The sequence below is a fragment of the Aspergillus costaricaensis genome (genome assembly GCF_003184835.1).
Source record: "Aspergillus costaricaensis CBS 115574 unplaced genomic scaffold BO79scaffold_10, whole genome shotgun sequence".
Taxonomy (NCBI): Eukaryota; Fungi; Ascomycota; class Eurotiomycetes; order Eurotiales; family Aspergillaceae; genus Aspergillus; species Aspergillus costaricensis.
In genome coordinates, this window is record NW_020291810.1 from 468,216 (window position 1) to 486,988 (window position 18,773).

Below are 18,773 nucleotides of genomic sequence, written 5' to 3' on the forward strand. Positions count from 1 at the left end.
AGATTCCACAAGGCCGCACCCAGAAGACCATCATTTCCAAAAAGTCACTCCAACATAAAGCCAGTAGATTACTCGCGCTCAGCGAAGACTGGGTCTCTACGATTGAGTGTTGCAATACGGGTGGCCGGGTACTTGCTCCTTATGTCATTTTCAAAGGGAATGCGGTCGAATCTTCCTGGAAAAGGATGATCCCTGACAAGAAAGCACATGTGAGATGTGAAGAGAAAGGCTTCAGCAATGAAAAACATCAGTTGAAGTGGTTGACTAGAACGTTCATACCACAAACAGCGGTTTCTCAGAAGACTCTATCTCAACGTGGTACATCATCGAATCGAGCCACGCGTTTGCTCCTGCTAGATGGACACTCTTCTCCTGTCTCATTTGAGCTTTTCCTCACCTGCTGGGAAAATCATATCATACCACTTTGCATCCCTCCAAGCACCTCGCATCTCCTGCATCCACTAGATGTTGGGGCACTCTCGAAGTTCACCGATTTTTACACTGATGAACTACGGAATGCCTTACAGACCGGAAACTTCCGCATAAGCAAGGATGCATTCGTTCCACTGTGGTGGGTTTCTCGGCAGGATGCCATGGACCCGGCGAACATCTTCACGGGCTGGCGAAATTCAGGAATATGGCCTGTCAGCAAGGGAATTGTCTACAAACGGGCAGGATTCGACCTTCCGGAAGCTAGACCTTTCCCAAATGTTACGCAGCTGGATGCCCCAATCACTGCAGAGGTGTTCAGTACTCTGCTGCGTCAGATGGATTCCAGCCCACCAGAAACTGCGGCTCAGCTACGCGAGTTCTTGATAAGTTGCTTTGATCAGCAACGCCGCACTGATGAGTTATTTCAAGAGGCTTTGAGCGACCTACAGCAACGTGCACCTGAGCTGCAATGACGTTGATGGTGCAGACGCAGAGATTAACTACGAAGCGACGCGCCGAAGATGACTCAGCTGCACGTACAGCATCCAGACGAAAGCGTCTTTGTCCAACCATCAGCCTATGACCTCATCTTCTAGGATTGAGCCGATTCGATCAAGTAGTCAGCTGATACAGTCTTTCAATGCACCAGAAAATGGCGCTTTGGCATGGAGCTCATACGGCTGCATTTTCAAATGGAAGTGTTTTGCCTCAAACAGCGACAAGCATCCATCCGGCAGGATTGTCCATGGCACCTCGCAGTATCCTGGCAAGCTATGACAATACGAAAATGAAATATTGTATCCATCACTTCAAACCATCATTACCACCAAGGCAGTCTCGTCATGGCATTTGGACCACGGAACTCTTCTTTACATAATATGACAAGTTCTACAGAGCAAAGGGACACTATAATTCTAGCAGCTGGGACCAAAAACGATGTATTTAGTCATAGAAAGAGTAAAAAAGAAAATGGGAAAAACATACAACAGAAGGGATTCGCTGGTGGTCACCCACCCAACTACTAACCTCCCGGCGTGTGGCTTAAGTACGGCTGAGCGGACGGGAAGCCCTGTTTTCCACACCCTATGGTCGTATGTACCATATAATTATAGTCAAAGCTTCATAAAGCATGCATGTAAGTCAATTCTTGAAGGGACGGAGTACACAGTATCTTTTTGCCTATCCAGCCCGGGAATGTTGACTTGCTGAGCATTTAAACCCCTCCCCACGAACCCTGACTTTCGACTAGGGTTAAATGCAGCTTTTTGAATTCAGGGAACTTAAGGGAAAATACTCGTGGGTCTTGTAGTTACAGCTAAATCATTGACAGTCTTAGCTGTTCTAAGGCCTCCCTTCTATCTAGCAATCGGCTGTAACTTGACACCTCGTGCAACGCTATTCATCGATCCAATAAGTTCGAACAAAAAATCATTCTTCATCAGTTGTATTCTCCCACACATCCTCCTCCTTGACAGGCTTCTTCTCCGGATCTCGCCACTGGTAGCAAACGATCCTCTTCAAATCAGGCTGGCAATGGTCCCATATTGCTGCGTGGCCTTGAGTACGCATAGGAATGCTTTGCCCCGAGAAATTAATGTAGTCGACTCCGTGGATGTCGTGATATAAAAAACGGAGGTACTCGCTTACTTCCTGAGAGAGTGCGCATCGTTTCTCGTCAGCTGGGGAAGATCCCGATTCGTCCCCGATTGGCTGGTCAAGATCAACCATTTCGTATATCATGTACAGGTGCTTCAGCAACATAGACCGATATCGCTGTTGGCGAGATGGTTGGTCTAGTAGTAAAAGACTCCAAACTTGGTAATAACTCCAGGTGAAGCGATGACGTTCTGTTGGAGTTAAGTGTAATGGGCGTGGCTTTCCACCATAAAACTCGTCATCGACGCTCGTAAGAGGAACTTTACAACACTTAAGTCAGCAAATATTCCAAACAGTTAATGTGTTCCCTGGTTCATCTACTTACTCCGGATATGCGGAGTAATATCACGGTCAAACACCTTGATCGCCTTCTCCACAATGCCAACGTTTCGTCGCAATCGTAACAGATCCCCGAGAGTCACTGACAAAGAATGAGGTAGTGGGCCACCTTGATCCGCCAGTAGGACTCTTGCATGTCGTTCACATGGCATCTTTCTGCGTAGGCGTTTGTAAATTGTAGGCGTGTTGTCAATCAAGACCTGGCGGAGGCGACGGCAAGTCGCTGCCAAATGAAGCGCATCTGGAAGAGGCAGTTCCCCGTATATTCTGATTAAGACCTCTGTAGGAATGTGGGCAAATCCTGAAAATGTGTACATAATGAGTGTGATAAACAGAGTCCGGAATTGGTTGACTCGCCGAGAGGTTAATCATGTGTTGGCTTGCCTGTGTTTGCTTCTTAGACTCGAAGATCATGTGATTGGTGGATGGGCCTAAAATAAACCTGCAAGAACCGTTGCAACAATTCAGTCTTCTGATACGCCTTCCCATGTTCAGACTTAAGCCAAGGCCTCTTTCGCACTAATTTCAGGGCAGATATGGGGGCTATTATGAAGCCTGTCAGGAGCTCCTTCCCTGTTTGTTCTAGCGCTTATGTGATCATCAGCGGGTGGCTTTGCTCTATGTGACTTAGTCTATATGTGGGCCTGGGTGTGTTCGCTCGGCTTTTCTACATGATTCTTACGCCTACCCAGCGATTGTGTGATTTGTACTCCAGGCTTTTAGTATCCGCTGTTGGTTCAGAGACTATAGGAAATCCGACAGCAATTTATTCTGTTCGTACTATGTCAACATACAAATTAATGGGGACTTTCCCCATACTACTACTTTCAGAGACCACGTGGGGGCCATTGTGAGGCGATTGGGGGCCATTACAAACCGGGCTCATGGTCTTCATAGAGGTCTGCATAGAGCCTAATCCGGGCACTCCAATTGAGACATTCAGGGTCTCTGTGGATGCTTGTGCAGAGCCTAGTGGATTCTCTTTGCACCCTGGTTTCAGGATTTACTTGGGGGCCTACGAACGTCCTACTGGGGGCCATATTCATGACGAACTCCTCGGACTGTCCTTCAGGGTTCACTGATAATCTTTGGTCTTTTACAACATAGTGATTTATATTGGCTGTCTAATATCGCACTTTTAATACTAGGAAGTTTCTAATACTACCTTTATCTTCATAACACAGCCTATCTCAATACCACTATTTGCACATCACACTCAAAATTTCTAATTCTAGGAATTCGCACTCACTATTTGGAGATGAGGTGCGTAATGTCAATGATATCATGTATTCTCTAGCTAGGCAAAGTTCTGAGGTGGGACCGTTATGGCTTCGGGGGCCATTATATCCTTAGAGCCTCTGTAGCCTTGGGGCCGCCATGACATTCGGGCTGTGATAGCTTGGGAGCCATGATAGATTTCGAGCTTTTATACTTCTGGTATGGCGTACCTTGAAGGGAAAAAGGTATATCAAGAAAGCCAGGGACTCTGATCCTTGGGAATCATCAACAGAGTATCTCTCAAAGTCTTTCCTTTTTTTCCTATTCACTCTTTTATCGTCGAGTCTCTCATTATACAATGTATTCTCCCACTCTCTCTTGGAGCCATGCGGCTATACTTTTCTTGTCACTCTCTGCTTTTCAATTCGGTACTGCCTCGCCCATTGACGGCCAGCTAGTTGAACGCTCGGGCATAGCCTCTCCAGGTATCGGCGTTGAGTTCGAGTCCGGGAGTATCTACTTCACCAAAGATGTTCACAAATTGTCTGAGAAAGAGAAAGAGGCGGTGAAGGAAGCTGGTATTGCTGCCAAAGGCAAGGCTGTTAAATTGAAATCAGCCAAGGACGGCAACGGTGCCAAATTATCAGGCAAAGACTGGGAATTGACGGCGGATGCCACCGGAGGCACGCTGGGACACCTACCTGCAGAGTATATCCTGGACGGAAGGAAGATCAAATTGGGAACCGGGAGAGCTGCACTTGCAGCGGAGGAGGTCTATGAAGATCTGGTATGATAACCGCACCACAACTGACTTGGAGATACACGAAGAGACTAACTGACCACCTCCTCATACAGAAAAAGTGGAACCCGAAGACCGGCCAGGAGGTTGAAATTGCCAGCAATAAGAAGAACCCTTGGTCTGTCAAGGCTGGCACTAACCCTGTGAACTCCGCCTGGTCTCGTCAGATCACTTCCCCGATGCCACTTGGGGCCATCAACGACCTGATAAAGCAAGCCAAACTTAACAAGCCCTCACCGCTGATGACATACGCCAATAGCAAAATCCAGAACAAGGTTTGGGTTAACGATTTCTTCTTCGAGGAGAAACCTGGTGGTCTTACAAAGGATGTTGGCGAGGATGTTCGCGGATTTCTGTCGCTTCTTCTTTCCTATGCCAAGGCGGGCAGCCAGGTCCGGAACAGTGAGAGTGCTAAGGAACTGACGTCGATCATGCCGCGAACTAGTTTTTCCAAGATGTACAAGCTCATTGAGAGCAAGCTCGAGAAGAAGGATCTGTGGACTATTGTGAACAAGCTTGCTTGTTATGAGAACCCTATTGACGATGCACATGAATATGCTGCGTAAGTCTGGTGCAACTACCTTACCTCAGTTGAGCCCTCACTAACAATATCCCACTTAGTGTCGACGAGCGGTATTGTTCAGGGCATCCCGGACAGACCACCATCAACGGCAAGTTCGAGAAGCTGCAGATTAACATCTGCTACGGCTCACAGTCCTGCCCTGTCAACGTCAAGGCCTGGATACAGGGGTTGAAGGATGGCAAAGATCTGCTGAAGGATGCTGATAAGGAGATGATTGATGGCCAAGTCGGAGGGTATGGAGACTTGACAGAGCATCGCCTCGACCATCCTACCGAGCAACTGCCCCTTTTCGAGTTCCGTGATCTTCCTTCATGCTCGGCTTCAGAGTGGAAGAAGTGTTTGGAGAAGGCCGAAACTGCGATTGTCAACTACCACAAGAAGTTTTCTGGAAACTAGGACTTCAGTTCTGCCGAGCAACAATGTCGATTTCAGGGGTGCAGGCGGCACAGCTTCTGAATGGACTGTTCTTCAATTACTGGAAGGTGCGGAGTTTGATTTTCGACTGTAACTACTACTGCATTTATATTCGTCTTTGATCTTACTACTATGCGTATATATACCTCTGCGTCCAGTGTCTGAATACAACCACAAAAAATTTCCACTTTCCTGGATTCTTCACTCTGTAGTCGTATATAAAAGCCTCACTTCTCTGCAATTTATATAGGCTGTTAGTTTCAAAGCCGAATGTCCAAGAGGCCGGCTTCGCTGGTCACCGCCGCTAAGGGTACTGACAGTGAGTGCACTTATCAATGTCCTGAGAATCTTTCTTATATTTCTAAGTCCATCCGACTTAGTGTGTGGGTCTACGAAGGTTTTGCATGCAATGCTGAAATACAACTTTTAAGGTTGGACTGCCAAACTACTAACATCATTCCTGGGAACCCGGATATGTATAGTAAGGCAACAGGGTACATGCCAGTGGACTTGCAAAACATCACCAGTATCATGGACATATGTCAATTAGTCTATAGGATTTGATCTAATCTGATCGTGTCGTGAATGTAATTTTTATAAATACTACTTGGCTCAGTCAAACCACCGCCCATTGCGGTACGCCAATCTAGGATTCATCAGTTCATCCTTCCTTCTAACAGGATCCCAGTCTTTTCCAATATGCTCCTTGGCTTCCTGCAACCACTGATCCCAAGCCGGCGTTTGGGGTATCAATTCACCATTAGCTACCCACTCCACACTTCCCGTCATATTAATGACGGCCCACAACGTCTCAGTGTAGCTCGAGTCGGGGGTACTCGGACGACACTCGACAAACTCAATCTTATATCTGCTCATATCCCACAGATCGCGCGGCTCGACCAACAACGCCAACAGCCAGTACAGGGCGTTCAGAATGATGTAAGCGACACCGATGGCAATCTGCATCTCTGAACCGCAGTTACTCAGGAGAATGATTGACGCCATGAGCAGTAATGTGCTAGTTCCTAGCAGTCGGTGGTGCGTGTTCCCCTTGAACATGTACTCGCAGTCCTCCATTCCTTCGTACAACTCGCGGATGACATCGTCATCTCCGTAGACAAGAATAAAAGCACCTGCCCGGGTGCGTATAATCACGTCTCCACTAGGTACTTCTGCTTGCGACGAACGGCCGCTGAGGCGGGGATACCAGCGCGCCGATAGACTGGCTACACTGGTCGACAAAGACATGGTAGCCAGACCGACGAGGGCGGTACCATCATGGATGCAGCCCGCCCAGATATAGAGGCCAATAGTGATGAGGATTGAGACGAGAGTAACAAAATTGAGCCAGCAAAATGTCTTGAGTTTGATTGGGATTCGATGCCTGTTGACTCGTCGGTAACTTTCTTCCACCTTTGATGCGATCTTCGAGTTTTGTCCTTCTTCGGAATCACGTGTCGCGTAGCTGATTCTGTAGACGCGGAATTCGTATTCTTCCATGTCGTTTACATTGTGGATGAGATTCGCAAAGAAGTTCAGCTCATCCAATTCTATGCCTGATTTGACACCGACGATTTTGACGTCCTTGACAGATGGTGGTCGCGTCGGTCGCTCTGTGTCGAGAAGCGATTCAGGGGCGGGCATCAACCGGGGAAAGATGGCGAAGGGAGAGGCCGTAATGGCCTGCATGTGTTTTTGGATTGCTGAGCTGCCAATGACAGCCAGCAGAGGGATGATGTCGAACTTCCATTTGTTCTCACCCTCTTCGAGTCCGACTGGGAACCAGCCCATTTTGGCGGTGTTTTAATTTATCGGTAGTGATTTGACCTCTCCAGGTGCAGAGACAAGTGAGGAATGTGGTGAGAGGGAAGAGACCACTTCGCGAAGACGTGTGCCCGCGGTATAGCAAAATAATAACAAAAATAAGACGGGCTCTTGGCTCAAGACAATCAGTCCTGCCAAGCATGGACTACTATTTAGTGAGTTATGCGATCCACTGACTATTGTGAGATCAGCCTTACTTAGCTTCAAATGCATGGGTATTTGTCCCGTCTCAAGATCCTACTCGGCTGTCTGTGTCTTCCACCCCACCAATGAATGACATTCATACTTGAAAGAGATGTTCTTCGGCCATTCGAATGAACACGCTTGACCAGCACTACTGTTTTGCAGCATGTGCGCGGGTGTTGACATGAAAAATCGAACCTAAAGTAGACTAAGTTGATGATCATCTCCCAAGTTCCACTTTAGCGGAGATGCTGGAGTCTTCATCCCCACTGTAGCTCCGGTTGTTTCAGCTAAACTACGGTAAAGCATCATGCCATGAAGATACGGTGTAGATGGCCGGCAAAGATTCTCCGGACAATGCATGGCAGGGCTTTGATATAAACAAAACATTCTAGACCATGACTGTAGAAGTGATCATGACGGAAAGCATCCCCTCGGGTGTCAGGATGCTGTGAGTGCCGGCACGGAGATCAGCAGCGCGAGGTCCACTTTTTCTCCCGCTTGGTGGTCCACGGGCATGGATGTTGCGGGCTGTCAATCTTTGATTCTGGCTGGTTGAGGTTCAAGGGAATGATACAAAGTATGATTAATTGAGTGTCGTTCATGATTTGACTGGGTGCCTTGGGGCCGCATTAGCACTGGTCTTGTCTCTAGTGCCATTGGCTGACTAGGGTGTTTATAGTAGATACGCAGCTGAGCCCCAAATATCATGCAGGGCGTTTCTTCCCTGCTCTTTACTAATGATCTTACTACTCCTAAAAGCTTCAGTTCAGAAACATTCATTCCTGTCCATTTTTGTGGGCGTGAAGAGTGAAATTTGACGCAAAAGCGTCGGAGCTCATCCCTTTAGGGCAAACACGTGTCGAGTGAAATAAACTCTCACCAGATAAACACTACAGATTACCGGGAAGAAACTTGTCTCAAGCCGAATAGAAGCAACCTATCTCCGAGTAAATTTGAATTTGATATCTTCAGTGAGTCAGATCCAGTCAGCTTCAGGGCATGGACTTGTACATCTGCTGGGAATATATATCTCCCACATGGATCGTGCTGAAACCTAGCGAGGACTACATTTTCAAACCGTGTAGATTGCCCACGTTGCTATATGAAGTAGAAAAGCCGAAAAAGAGGCTTTATCACCCTCGATATATTCATAATTGCTGGTTGTCTATATAAGTAAGCATAAAATTCCAGTATTCCAGGCATAAACTTCAGCCTCAGGCAGCTGTGAACGAGAGCGGTGAAAATTCTGCTAGTCCGGGCTAATAAACCCGAGGGAGAACATTTCCGAGGAGGCGGAGAACAATTGGAATTCTACTGCCCCACGAGATTCATATGATCAAACCAGAGAGAGTACAAGAAAATATGTTTGACATTTTTAATAACTCAAAGTGTGTTGAGAGTGACCAGGGTGGGTGTTATATGTCCAGAAATTGCTCACAGCTTTCCCCACAAGCGCCTAATCAATGATGAGAGGGCAGTTATATATTATCCAGTAAGCGGATGATGTATAGAAAGAAACATGTCTGTGAAAAAGCTTATCAAAATTGGCATCATCAAGTTTCATAAGAACATGCCGCTGTTGTCAATTCATACAAATCCAAGTACTATTTTAACAGGAAAGAACCATGTACCCGGCGGGGCGCATCAACAAAACCTAATATCAGCCAATCACAATTGAAACTCATGCATTCTTCATTTGGCCCCCAAAGAGTGCCGAGTCCACGCTAAACACAACCATCTTAGATCCTGCATAAGGCCGAGTAAGGGTCTCCAGCATGCCCCAAGTCTGGAGATTTTCTGTCTGATCAGCTTACTCCCCCTTTTCTCAACTCCTCTTCGCACGGCACACCACCAAATGCAACCTCTGTTGATGCTCCCAGCATCCCCTTCGACCCCCATTCCACCATGTCAGCAGGCGTAACAACATCCGCATCAACTACAGCCTCAGCCCCCATTCCTTTAACAACAACATTCGTCCCTCCTAGCACATGTATCAGCGACTTCTGGCTCGTCAGCAGCAGTTCCAAAACATGGATGAACCTGGGGCCAGCACACACGGCTGAATGTGTTCCTTCGGGGTGGGATGTATCCAGCTATTTCTCGCCGGGACTATGTCCCACCGGATATCGCATTGCAGCCAGTAATATCGTGATCGATGGAACTATTACTGAGACTGCAGCGACGTGCTGTCCGACGTGAGCATTTAATCCTTACTACGCACCTTTCTCAACACCTGCAGTACCAACTGACACAACTGGCTGTCGCCTCCAGCATCGGTATCCAAACCTACTCCACCAGAACCACCTACACCCCCGGCTGGACCGAGCTCGAAGTCTGCACCTGGGAACCCGGCAAATCCACCGAGATTGAATTCGCCTACACCTGGACCGACACTGCCGGATCGACGAGCAGTACCTCCAGCTCGTTGTCCAGCCCAGGACACATCAACGGGTACGGTATTTCTATCCGATGGCAATCGACGGATTTCACCACCCCGGCAGCCACATCAGCATCTACAACATCATCCGGGGATTTACCTGCGACCGCTACCTCTTCCACAATATCACCCACGTCCACCTCATCCAGCAGCTCATCAGGCCTCTCGACCGGAGCAAAAGCAGGTATTGGCGTCGGTGTCGCAGCGGGCGCGGTGCTAGCCATATTCCTCTTACTCTTCTTCCTGCGCCGACGGAAAGTGAACGCATCGTCTGCGAATCAGCAGGCTTTTCAAACACCGGACAAGGGATATAGGGTACAGAAAGTGAATGAGTTGCCTGCGACAAGGACAGGGGCGTTCATGACAGAGCAGGTGGAATTGCCGGCCTCGGGAAGGGATGGGAAGGCGGAATTGCCGGCGGAATATCCCATCGCTGAGTTGGATGGTGGAGGAAGACATTAATTTTTGATGGCTTCCACCATTTCTCAGCCTTGAACTTTGGGCGTTTACATTTACTACTCAGATTACCTGCTCAAGCTAAGACTCCTTGGGACAGGGAATGTATATATCGAGTCTTCTTACATGTGTATATAATATATTAATCGGATGTTGGTGTGTACTACAACGACGTTACAAATACACGAGGCATAGACTGGTTCGTCACAGGCATGGAGATCACGGAGTTTCAGGCATCTAGGTCAGAGTATTTGCTGGGCACCTCAAAACCCTCACTCGTCGGGCACAGGCCAAGACGATCATCCTAAGCAGGCGAACTGAACACAACCAACCCCGCACAAGACTTCGTAGAATATCCATCACCTTCTAGCTATGTAGGTGGCTCAGTGCCTGAAGCCACGATATATATCTGCGCGCCATTGGATTTTTCAGATTGCGAAAGCTCACAATACAGGGCATCCAACGGCGTAGTAAAGGTCGTCGCCGCAGCCAGACACACAAATAAACAACGTTCTGGAAATGCTTGACAGAATGACGGTATTGTTCGATCCTTTGATGAGGCTCATGAGTTAGCATACGACACATATACCAGAGGTCAATGAGGAGTTTTATGAACTCATCCATATTGTCGAACAGTATCTGAAACTCCCAGCCCCCGGCACTGCCGAAGGAAGGGTGTCCCAGGGAGATCCCGAAGGAGCTCCCCAGTGGAATCAGTGGTATCATGAACGCAACGACCATCTTCGCCGCCAAAAAGCAGCTAGATACATGCCCCTAGTTTTTGGTTCGAAAGAACCGCATCCGAAACATGCCAAGACAGGACCTTAGTTCAAGCCTTCGAAAAAGCTATCACTTAGCCTTGCTGGTGTTCATGGCCAATCAATCCCGGTGGTCGTTGCCTAATAGTTATTGGTATTCTGAATAATAGGCCCACGCATAGCAAGAATCAGTTCGTGTATACGCTCCTGGTCCTCGGGGTCGTGAATGTCGAAGGTCTGCGCTAATCTCGCGGTGGTAGCACCGTCCGGAGTGCCATCCCACTCGCGAAGCTGGCGATTATGCATCGACATATAATAAAAGCGAACTTTGTCGCCCACTGCCGCCATGCCATATGTGGTCTGCACGGTTCCTAGCCACATCCGAGAATGCACCATATGATTCCGGACAGACCTATGGACTGACTGCCAATCGTAAGTGGTCTCCCACCCGGCCGGAGTGTTACCCGGAAACCTCTTGGCCTCGACAATGATAACTTGGTGCCTTCCTCCATCCCGGTGATTGCTTACCAAGACATCGGCCGCCTCTCTGCTGTCGCTGTGGGTAAACGCCTCTCGCTCTACACCAAAGCGCAGGTCTTGACAAAAGTAATGGGCCAAGAAGTGCTGCCAGAAGTGATCGACCACCTGCTCGTATGGTTGCGGCTGGTTCGGCGCAGAGGCCTGAACATTCTGTAGGTAATCCTGAATCAAGAGCACGTTGAAGCCATTTCCCACCGGTGGCGCTGGTGCTGCTGGTGCTGCTGGTGCTACCTGCTGCGGTTGTCCCTGCTGGGCCATTGTTGATAGTAGATTATTGAATTGTGCGATGAGAAATTCCAGCTTTCTTACCTAGATAATTCGAATCCACTAGTGAAATGACACGGAAGGCAGAGATGCAAGCAAGATAGTAGGAGGGGAGGCAGAATTCCTCAAGTAGGAATGTCTGTCATATCCTAAACACATACAAACACTTGGGCAAACAATTCACTGAATACAGATCCACTGGCTAATATTGGTAACACATTTCTGAGCTTACAAAAGACTTGTTACTCAACAGGTATCAGCCATTGTGGGCCTGACATGTTTGGTGATGAACCTGGGCTCAGAATCATGGCCGGGGTAAATCAATCCCAATAGGAGACCTTGAGACAGGAGGTATGGGATTGGATCGGGTGAATAGAAATCATGTTTCTTGTATCAGCTACTTCAAACGCTGCGTATATCTACAGTTACGTGAACTGTTCCATCACTCGAGGTATAGGGATGCGTCAATACATAGCATTATCTCAAACATGGTGTTAGAGGTTCTACCACTACAAGGGCAGCGGGTAAAATTGACCCGAATAGATCTTAGCCTTAGAGCAAGGACTAGGAACCTTTTTGCAATCTGATAAGTATAGAGGAAATCTTTTCATGCCATTGTCAATCATTAAACTCATTGCATGTGGCAGAATTGGATGGGCTAATTGCAGCCTTGCCTATTTGGCGAATAGTTATTTTAACTCCAGTTCCGCTGGAATTATTTTATCTTTTTTGTAGACTTTAATCAGACGTTTTCGTGCATCTTCAGCCCATATCGGACATCGTCTGGATGACCGACCCCAAACTCCAATATCTATTATCTTGCGACTCTATAGTCCCCTGCTTTAGCATACCCGAAAGCAATGTAGGGTGATGAAGAATTCTATGTACTCACATCTAGAACCGCAACCACCTGTGTGACTTGTTCCAGGGTTTGAGCAGGCGACACATTAGACGCACGGAGCCCTATGCCCAAGTTTCCCACACCATACAAATATCGATTCTGGAGATCCTTCGGCTTAGGAAAAGATGGCACTAAAATCACACATGAAACTCCACTAGAAGTCGTCGACGCAATAATCCCCCGCAAGTCTTCAACCTCGACGGTAACTCTAATACCAGGATACTCTAGATAATCATGCACAGAGTCACTATTATGATACTCCTCTCCAGACATTTCCTTGGCCCCGGGCAGTGTGTAGCCCAATAAGGCCTTTTGTCGATCCTCGAAGAAAAATTCCAACCCCGTGACGTGCACAGGGCTGATGTCGCTGTGCGCGGAGATCGCGACCTGCCTGACGGGCGAATTAATGTCCACCGTCTCAAGGTGTGTACCTCGACGGACTGTATTATGATGGTACTGTAAGGGTATACCGCGGTAGTCTAGCGGAAGAGGTGTGCCGTAGGCCAGAGCCAAGGCTGTATCGTGAAGCCAACGAAGCGCTTCCCAGATTTTCCGCTCCAAGAGAAACCAAGCACTGCAGTTAAGCTGGCTGGTAGAGTGGTAAAGAAGCCTCCAGTCGATTCTTTCTTGTCGGTTCGCTGTGCCCATGAAGTCCCTTACGGCAGGCCACAGAAAGCCGCGCTCTTCGTTCAGATAAAACCTCGTCTTCCAGAAATTCTGGCTTGCAAAGATCGGTGCTACACCACGAGATACCTGGCGAAGGCTCAGTACATCCCGTGTGGGTAACATGGTAGCGATCATTTCGATTATCTCTAAGGGCAGACGTTTAAACTGGTCTTTCGCGAGCGGGGAAGAACGTGACATTGGACACCAGGGTCTCGGCGGTGCTCTTGCAAAGCGCCTGAGATCGTCCAGATTGGGATGATCTAAATGACCCTGAAATTTGTCATTAATTGCGTTTTGCACGGTCTCCACTGGTCCTTCTTCGGCTACCATGTCAATGAGGCCCCAAGCTGGGGGTAGTGGCAGGCGTTCCAATGCTTCAAAGATATAACTGAGGTCAAACTCCTGGGGGCTAAAGTGCTCCAGAAGGCGCCGCCAGCAGGGTTCATGGAAGAAGTACAGGTCGGTATTATCAAGCTCTGGAACTCTCGCAGAAGTCCATTCGTTCGTCTCCACATGGGCTGGAATTTGGGCTGTGGGATAATAGGCATGTATACCTAACGGTCTGGTCACCTTTACTCCTGCTCTGGTACAGTAGACTACCATATACATTAGATAGGCAGTGAAAAGAAAGTCAGAGAAATCAAAGCGTAGAACAAGATCCTACCTGCCCGGATCTCCTTTATGTGGCGATTCTCTGGATTCACATTCAACCCACAGACCGTGCATAAGGGGAATCGTCCGAAGGATAACATAACCTGTACGTAGTGTAGATTGTCTTGTACTGTTGGGTGCCGATCGGCGTCAGGACGGAGCGAGGGGTGGCAGAGGGATACTAGCTAATTGAGGGTGCAGGGGACCTACACTTGATCATGTATCAGCGCATATAGCAATATCATTGTATTCGTGCGAAAAACCTCTTCGTGGTGGTGTACACTACCTCCCTGGCTGGATCGTAGCGGACTCTCCAGTACTAAGATGGATTTTGTAAAAAAAAAGGATAACACGTCTTCTTTAACTAGTACGATACAAATCTATTAGTCTCCATTGACTAAAGATATGCGTCATGTACATGTCAGCTTTGGGATTGAATATCTCTAAAGTAAATAAACAAAACCTTGCACAAACTCACTACTCTTCCATGCATAGCTCAGCCATCAGCTTTCTTCTATTGGCTTTGTTATGCGGGTCCTGGTCTGAGCAATACTTAGCTTTCTATGGGCCATGGTTAAATAATATGAAATCATTGGTTATCACTACGTGTTGTTGCTACCATTTTATAAAATGAACTTTTACTCGCGGGAAGTGTGGCCGACGATGATACATCCGAGGAACGACGATCCGGACAAAGAATGATAGTAAGGAAGAAAGGGAAGAAAGGGGGAAAAAAGAAAAGAAAAGAAAGAAAGAAAGAAAAAGACAGAGACTATCCTTTTCCAGATTTATTCTTCTATTCTCCAATAGGGTTGGTGGCGATATATTAGACTTAGTCTGCTTAATAGCAAATAACTATATATTTTTTTACTCCTATTCTTTAAAGACTAAGAAATGGATATCAACTAACGAGGAGGATAACAGCGAAGCGCGATCCCCATCTTTTTGGGAATAACACTACTTACCACACATGAATTCCTACCGAGAACAGGTCCCGTCAAGATACAGCTGTTCCAAATGTCAAACAACATTCGACTCGTAATTTTGGGATAACACTCTGCGACACACAAAGAACAGTAGCCTACTAAAGGATGCCCTGACACCCGGAGCAATGATACGACCCAGCTACAATGGTTACAGTCCATTGTATGTAATTAGGAGCAGGCCAACAATTAGAGAAGTATCAAAAGCTCGCTAAAGATTAGTTTAACACTCAAAATCAAGGTGGGACAGCTGAGAAGTATATATAGAGATGATCCCCCCGTCTGCCCTTTCGGACCCTTTCCTTTCCCTCTTTGGCTAACTTTCAACTGACAAGAGTGTATGTATAGAGGTGTTATTGCTTTCTTTTGTATAGGTTGTGTGTGCTAACAGAAGATGGACGAGCAGTACCTCCTCCTCCTCCTCCTACTACTACTACTACTACCACAACCACCATGTCCGCTCCCTCGCAAGTATGTCTTCAAGCCTACCTACAACACTTCCTATCCCCAATCTCACAATCCTCCAGAACATTATCGTACAGCGGGCGACCTTCTTGGCCCCGGCTGCCCCCAACCCCGCCGCAGGCGGCAAGGCTCGTGCGCTTCGGCGCAAAGAGAAAAATAAAATCAAGGTGAAGCAGATGAACAAGAAAAAGTTCGAGAATGGCTGTGCCTCCGTCAAGGAGTTGGTAAGCAATAGCTGTTGCTTCCGGAAGGGAAATCAAGGGCTAACTACGGATGACATATACCTAGTTGGACGAGGCTGAGCGCCTCGATAAGGCTGCTGCTGTTGAGGAGGAGGAGGCGCGGAAGAAGCGGGCCCGCGCTGCGAAGCTGCGGGTGGCGGCGGCAGCGAAGGGGGAGGAGAAGAAGAAGGATAAGAAGGACAAGAAGGAGGAGAAGAAGGAGAAGGAGGAGGAAGAGAAGGAGGGGGGGGACATGCCCCTCCGCTTCAAGGAGGAAGGGGATGATGATATGGTTGTCGATAAGTAGATTTATTTGGCCTTTCTTTGAATGGTGACTCTGTCTATGCCTCTTCGTAACCATACATCTTTGTGTGATTTCCTTATAGTTATAGTAACCCTGCCATGACCCTCGTCAAGGCCTCATCTTCTGCGTTCAATGCCTCGATTCCTGCCCCATCAGGCCCAGTAACGTTCCCATTTCCTGCTTCAGGCACCTCAGCCTGCGCCCTAGGATCAAAGTAGAACCCGCCGGCCATTTCAAAGAAACTCGTCAGATCCTCACAGCTTTCCTGTTGATCATCAACCGCTGCATTCCCCCCTGCTGCTGATGCCGGCCAGTACGTGGACACTGACACTGACTGCTGATGAACGGGATGGAATCCCGAGAGTTGGTGCTGCGGATGTGGTGGATAGGGTGTATCCACCGGGGTGAAAGGTACGGCTGCAGACATGGTTGTGGATATTGAAGGCTGTCGCTTAGGAGTTTGGTGTTGTTGTTGCTCGTGCTGTAGCTGAGCTTTAGCTTGTCGGGGCGACTTAGCTCCCAAGTTTGAGCGGATCAATTTTAGATTCCGGATAATCTTCTGCAGACGGCGGGATGTGCGGGCGCGAGTTGATGATCTGCGAACCATGTCGACGGCTTTGTAGAATTCCGGACGACAGACTTGGCTGAATCGGGAAGGGGCATGGAGCACTGCAAGGAATAGTGCAGCGAGAGCTGAGATGAGGAAGTAGTTGAATGGTTCGGGACGTTGGAAGTAGATTTCTGAAACGCGGCTGAAGAAGTCGAGCATATGCACGGTACTTTTCGCAGTTTCGACGGCGATGGATGCACTCGGCACGCTTTCTTCGATGCTCTCTATGCTGAGGAGGTATTGTCTGTAGACGAGAATGCGCAGCTGATTCGCTTGCAGTGCTAGTAGTACTTGAAGCATCATCATGCTGTCTGTCTGCGCATTGGGTGCTGTGGAGGATGATCGCTGCGACGGGTCGAAGCGCAGCTCTGGCGGGATGGATTGGATCCATTGTTGGACTTGGAAGTCCAGGTATGAGCAGTAGTCTGCCGTCGCGGCGCGTGGGCGCGTGCGCCAGCCGACCACAAGGCCCCATATCTTGGAGCTGAGTCGTGCATACGAGATCATACAGGTGAGGTAAGGTGTTGAGGTGCCCGGCTCCGGTAGGTTCGTGTCCATGTCGGAATCCTGGATGGCGAACGGCAGACCCGTTCCGAACGACCATTTCCGATCAAGTACGTAGATGCACCAGAATAACCTGCTGGCCCATGTTCTGTGCAGTTCGCCTGGGAAAACACCCCCCGTTTTTAGCCATGTCTCCTGACAGTGTAAGCCGAGTTGGACGGCGCCCCGGACGGCGGACCCGATTGTCCGCCACGCAATCACCTCGTCGTCGCGGTAGGAGTGGAAGATGGACTAATTTGTTAGCTGGAACAGGAACAGCTGAAGGACTGAACGCACCACTAAGGTCAGGATAAGCAATTCCTTCATGTCCACCTCAGGGATCTTGTACCGAGAAGCGAACTGATCCTCGACGCTGTCTGCCAACCAGGCCGCTCTTTCGCTGCGACCGTGTGACTCCGCTAACAAGGCCGTTGCTACGATGATCTTTAATACCTCAACGTCCCGGGCAAAGAACCAATCCTGATCTCCGGTTTCGGGCGAGCGTGTCTCATTGGGACCGTCCCCATCATCCCGGAAGAACTCGACCACGTACGCACGCACGCTGTCGAGGTCCACGCACGGGTAGATCAGCCCAACGGTATGCTCGTAGACCGTCACCAGTCGCAGGGTCTCTGTGAGACCCATACACCGAAGAGGGTCGCCTGAAAAGGCCTCTGAATCTTGAACAGGCGCTGGGCTCGGTGCTGTTGCTGAGTCGGTTTCATCCGCGTCGCCATCGCTGTCCTCCGATGCCTTCTGCCGCGCAGTGAGGCCAAACTCGGCACTGGTGGGACCGACGTAGCTGGGAGATTTGGGACGGTTCAGAATCCGCTGCAGTCCTGTATTGACAGATGCCGAAGAAACAGTCGATATGGAGGTGGGTATGCTAGTATTGTTTGCTGGTGTAGTCACCGATGTTGATTCCAGGTGACGAAGACGAGCGGCCATGGCTCGCATTTCTCGCTGAAGGGATGCAATTTGCTGGTCGACGGTCTGCAATCGACTAGACAATCTGCCATACCTGTGTAAGTAATAATCTCCGGCTGGCCAGGATAAGATTACCTCTCATCTTTGACAGGATCTTCAACCGAAGGAGAAGCCGTGCTGGCGACAACGTGAGCGTTCGGGGCGTAAACGCAACGAACATTGTCTCTGGCACAGCGGGAGCACACAGGCTCGCCGCTACATTTCAGCTTCCGTCGCTTACACTCATTGCTAAGGGGGTCAGGTCAGTCAAGCCTAGAAACCATCTGTGGAGGATTGGCACACCAAGCGACCTGGGTATATTTGGCGCGCTTTTTGCTCCGAGGCGGTTCCGGAGTGTTGCTGCCTCGCTTAACTGAGTCGCTGTCCATGGGGTTTTGCTTTAGCGAGCAGGACACAAATAGATCGCGTTAGATCGAATGTCTCATTCAGCACTCCACTAGGGTAGTACAAAATCGATCGATTCCGACGTATGTGTTGGTGCATGAGAAATGAAGATGGGGTTCGGAAACACTGCTGGAGGGAGGCGCAAACTTTAA

General features: G+C 48.7%; 8 protein-coding genes across 8 annotated transcripts; 3 read left to right on the top strand and 5 right to left on the bottom strand.

Moving 5' to 3' along the window:
- Window positions 1-1,842: 1,842 nt before the first annotated feature.
- On the bottom strand, window positions 1,843-2,744 carry BO79DRAFT_262312 (F-box protein; the record flags this gene model as incomplete). The annotated part of the gene is made up of 2 exons (XM_025686578.1): window positions 1,843-2,348; window positions 2,414-2,744. 2 exons carry the CDS (start codon window positions 2,742-2,744, stop codon window positions 1,861-1,863), a joined length of 819 nt encoding a protein of 272 aa, XP_025541400.1. The 3' UTR covers window positions 1,843-1,860.
- Window positions 2,745-4,003: 1,259 nt separating this feature from the next.
- Window positions 4,004-5,423, top strand: BO79DRAFT_226906 (uncharacterized protein; the record flags this gene model as incomplete). The annotated part of the gene is made up of 3 exons (XM_025683832.1): window positions 4,004-4,432; window positions 4,501-5,006; window positions 5,066-5,423. 3 exons carry the CDS (start codon window positions 4,004-4,006, stop codon window positions 5,421-5,423), a joined length of 1,293 nt encoding a protein of 430 aa, XP_025541401.1.
- A 630-nt stretch (window positions 5,424-6,053) lies between these two features.
- BO79DRAFT_216137 (uncharacterized protein) lies at window positions 6,054-7,232 on the bottom strand (the record flags this gene model as incomplete). Its single annotated transcript, XM_025683301.1, has 1 exon — window positions 6,054-7,232. One exon carries the CDS (start codon window positions 7,230-7,232, stop codon window positions 6,054-6,056), a length of 1,179 nt encoding a protein of 392 aa, XP_025541402.1.
- Window positions 7,233-9,356: 2,124 nt separating this feature from the next.
- BO79DRAFT_192170 (uncharacterized protein) lies at window positions 9,357-10,350 on the top strand (the record flags this gene model as incomplete). Its single annotated transcript, XM_025680875.1, has 2 exons — window positions 9,357-9,646; window positions 9,723-10,350. 2 exons carry the CDS (start codon window positions 9,357-9,359, stop codon window positions 10,348-10,350), a joined length of 918 nt encoding a protein of 305 aa, XP_025541403.1.
- Window positions 10,351-11,405: 1,055 nt separating this feature from the next.
- Window positions 11,406-11,759, bottom strand: BO79DRAFT_112438 (uncharacterized protein; the record flags this gene model as incomplete). Its single annotated transcript, XM_025677920.1, has 1 exon — window positions 11,406-11,759. A coding segment is annotated over one exon (354 nt), but the record flags the coding sequence as incomplete, so codon positions are not given.
- Window positions 11,760-12,595: 836 nt separating this feature from the next.
- Window positions 12,596-14,225, bottom strand: BO79DRAFT_143565 (F-box domain protein; the record flags this gene model as incomplete). The annotated part of the gene is made up of 3 exons (XM_025678330.1): window positions 12,596-12,733; window positions 12,799-13,949; window positions 14,138-14,225. 3 exons carry the CDS (start codon window positions 14,223-14,225, stop codon window positions 12,596-12,598), a joined length of 1,377 nt encoding a protein of 458 aa, XP_025541405.1.
- Window positions 14,226-15,560: 1,335 nt separating this feature from the next.
- Window positions 15,561-16,100, top strand: BO79DRAFT_262318 (uncharacterized protein; the record flags this gene model as incomplete). The annotated part of the gene is made up of 3 exons (XM_025686579.1): window positions 15,561-15,578; window positions 15,635-15,796; window positions 15,861-16,100. 3 exons carry the CDS (start codon window positions 15,561-15,563, stop codon window positions 16,098-16,100), a joined length of 420 nt encoding a protein of 139 aa, XP_025541406.1.
- On the bottom strand, window positions 16,097-18,605 carry BO79DRAFT_262321 (transcription factor domain-containing protein; the record flags this gene model as incomplete). The annotated part of the gene is made up of 4 exons (XM_025686580.1): window positions 16,097-17,502; window positions 17,548-18,262; window positions 18,313-18,465; window positions 18,520-18,605. The coding sequence occupies 4 exons, from the start codon at window positions 18,603-18,605 to the stop codon at window positions 16,180-16,182; spliced, it is 2,277 nt and encodes a 758-aa protein (XP_025541407.1). The 3' UTR covers window positions 16,097-16,179.
- Between the last annotated feature and the right edge of the window lie 168 nt (window positions 18,606-18,773).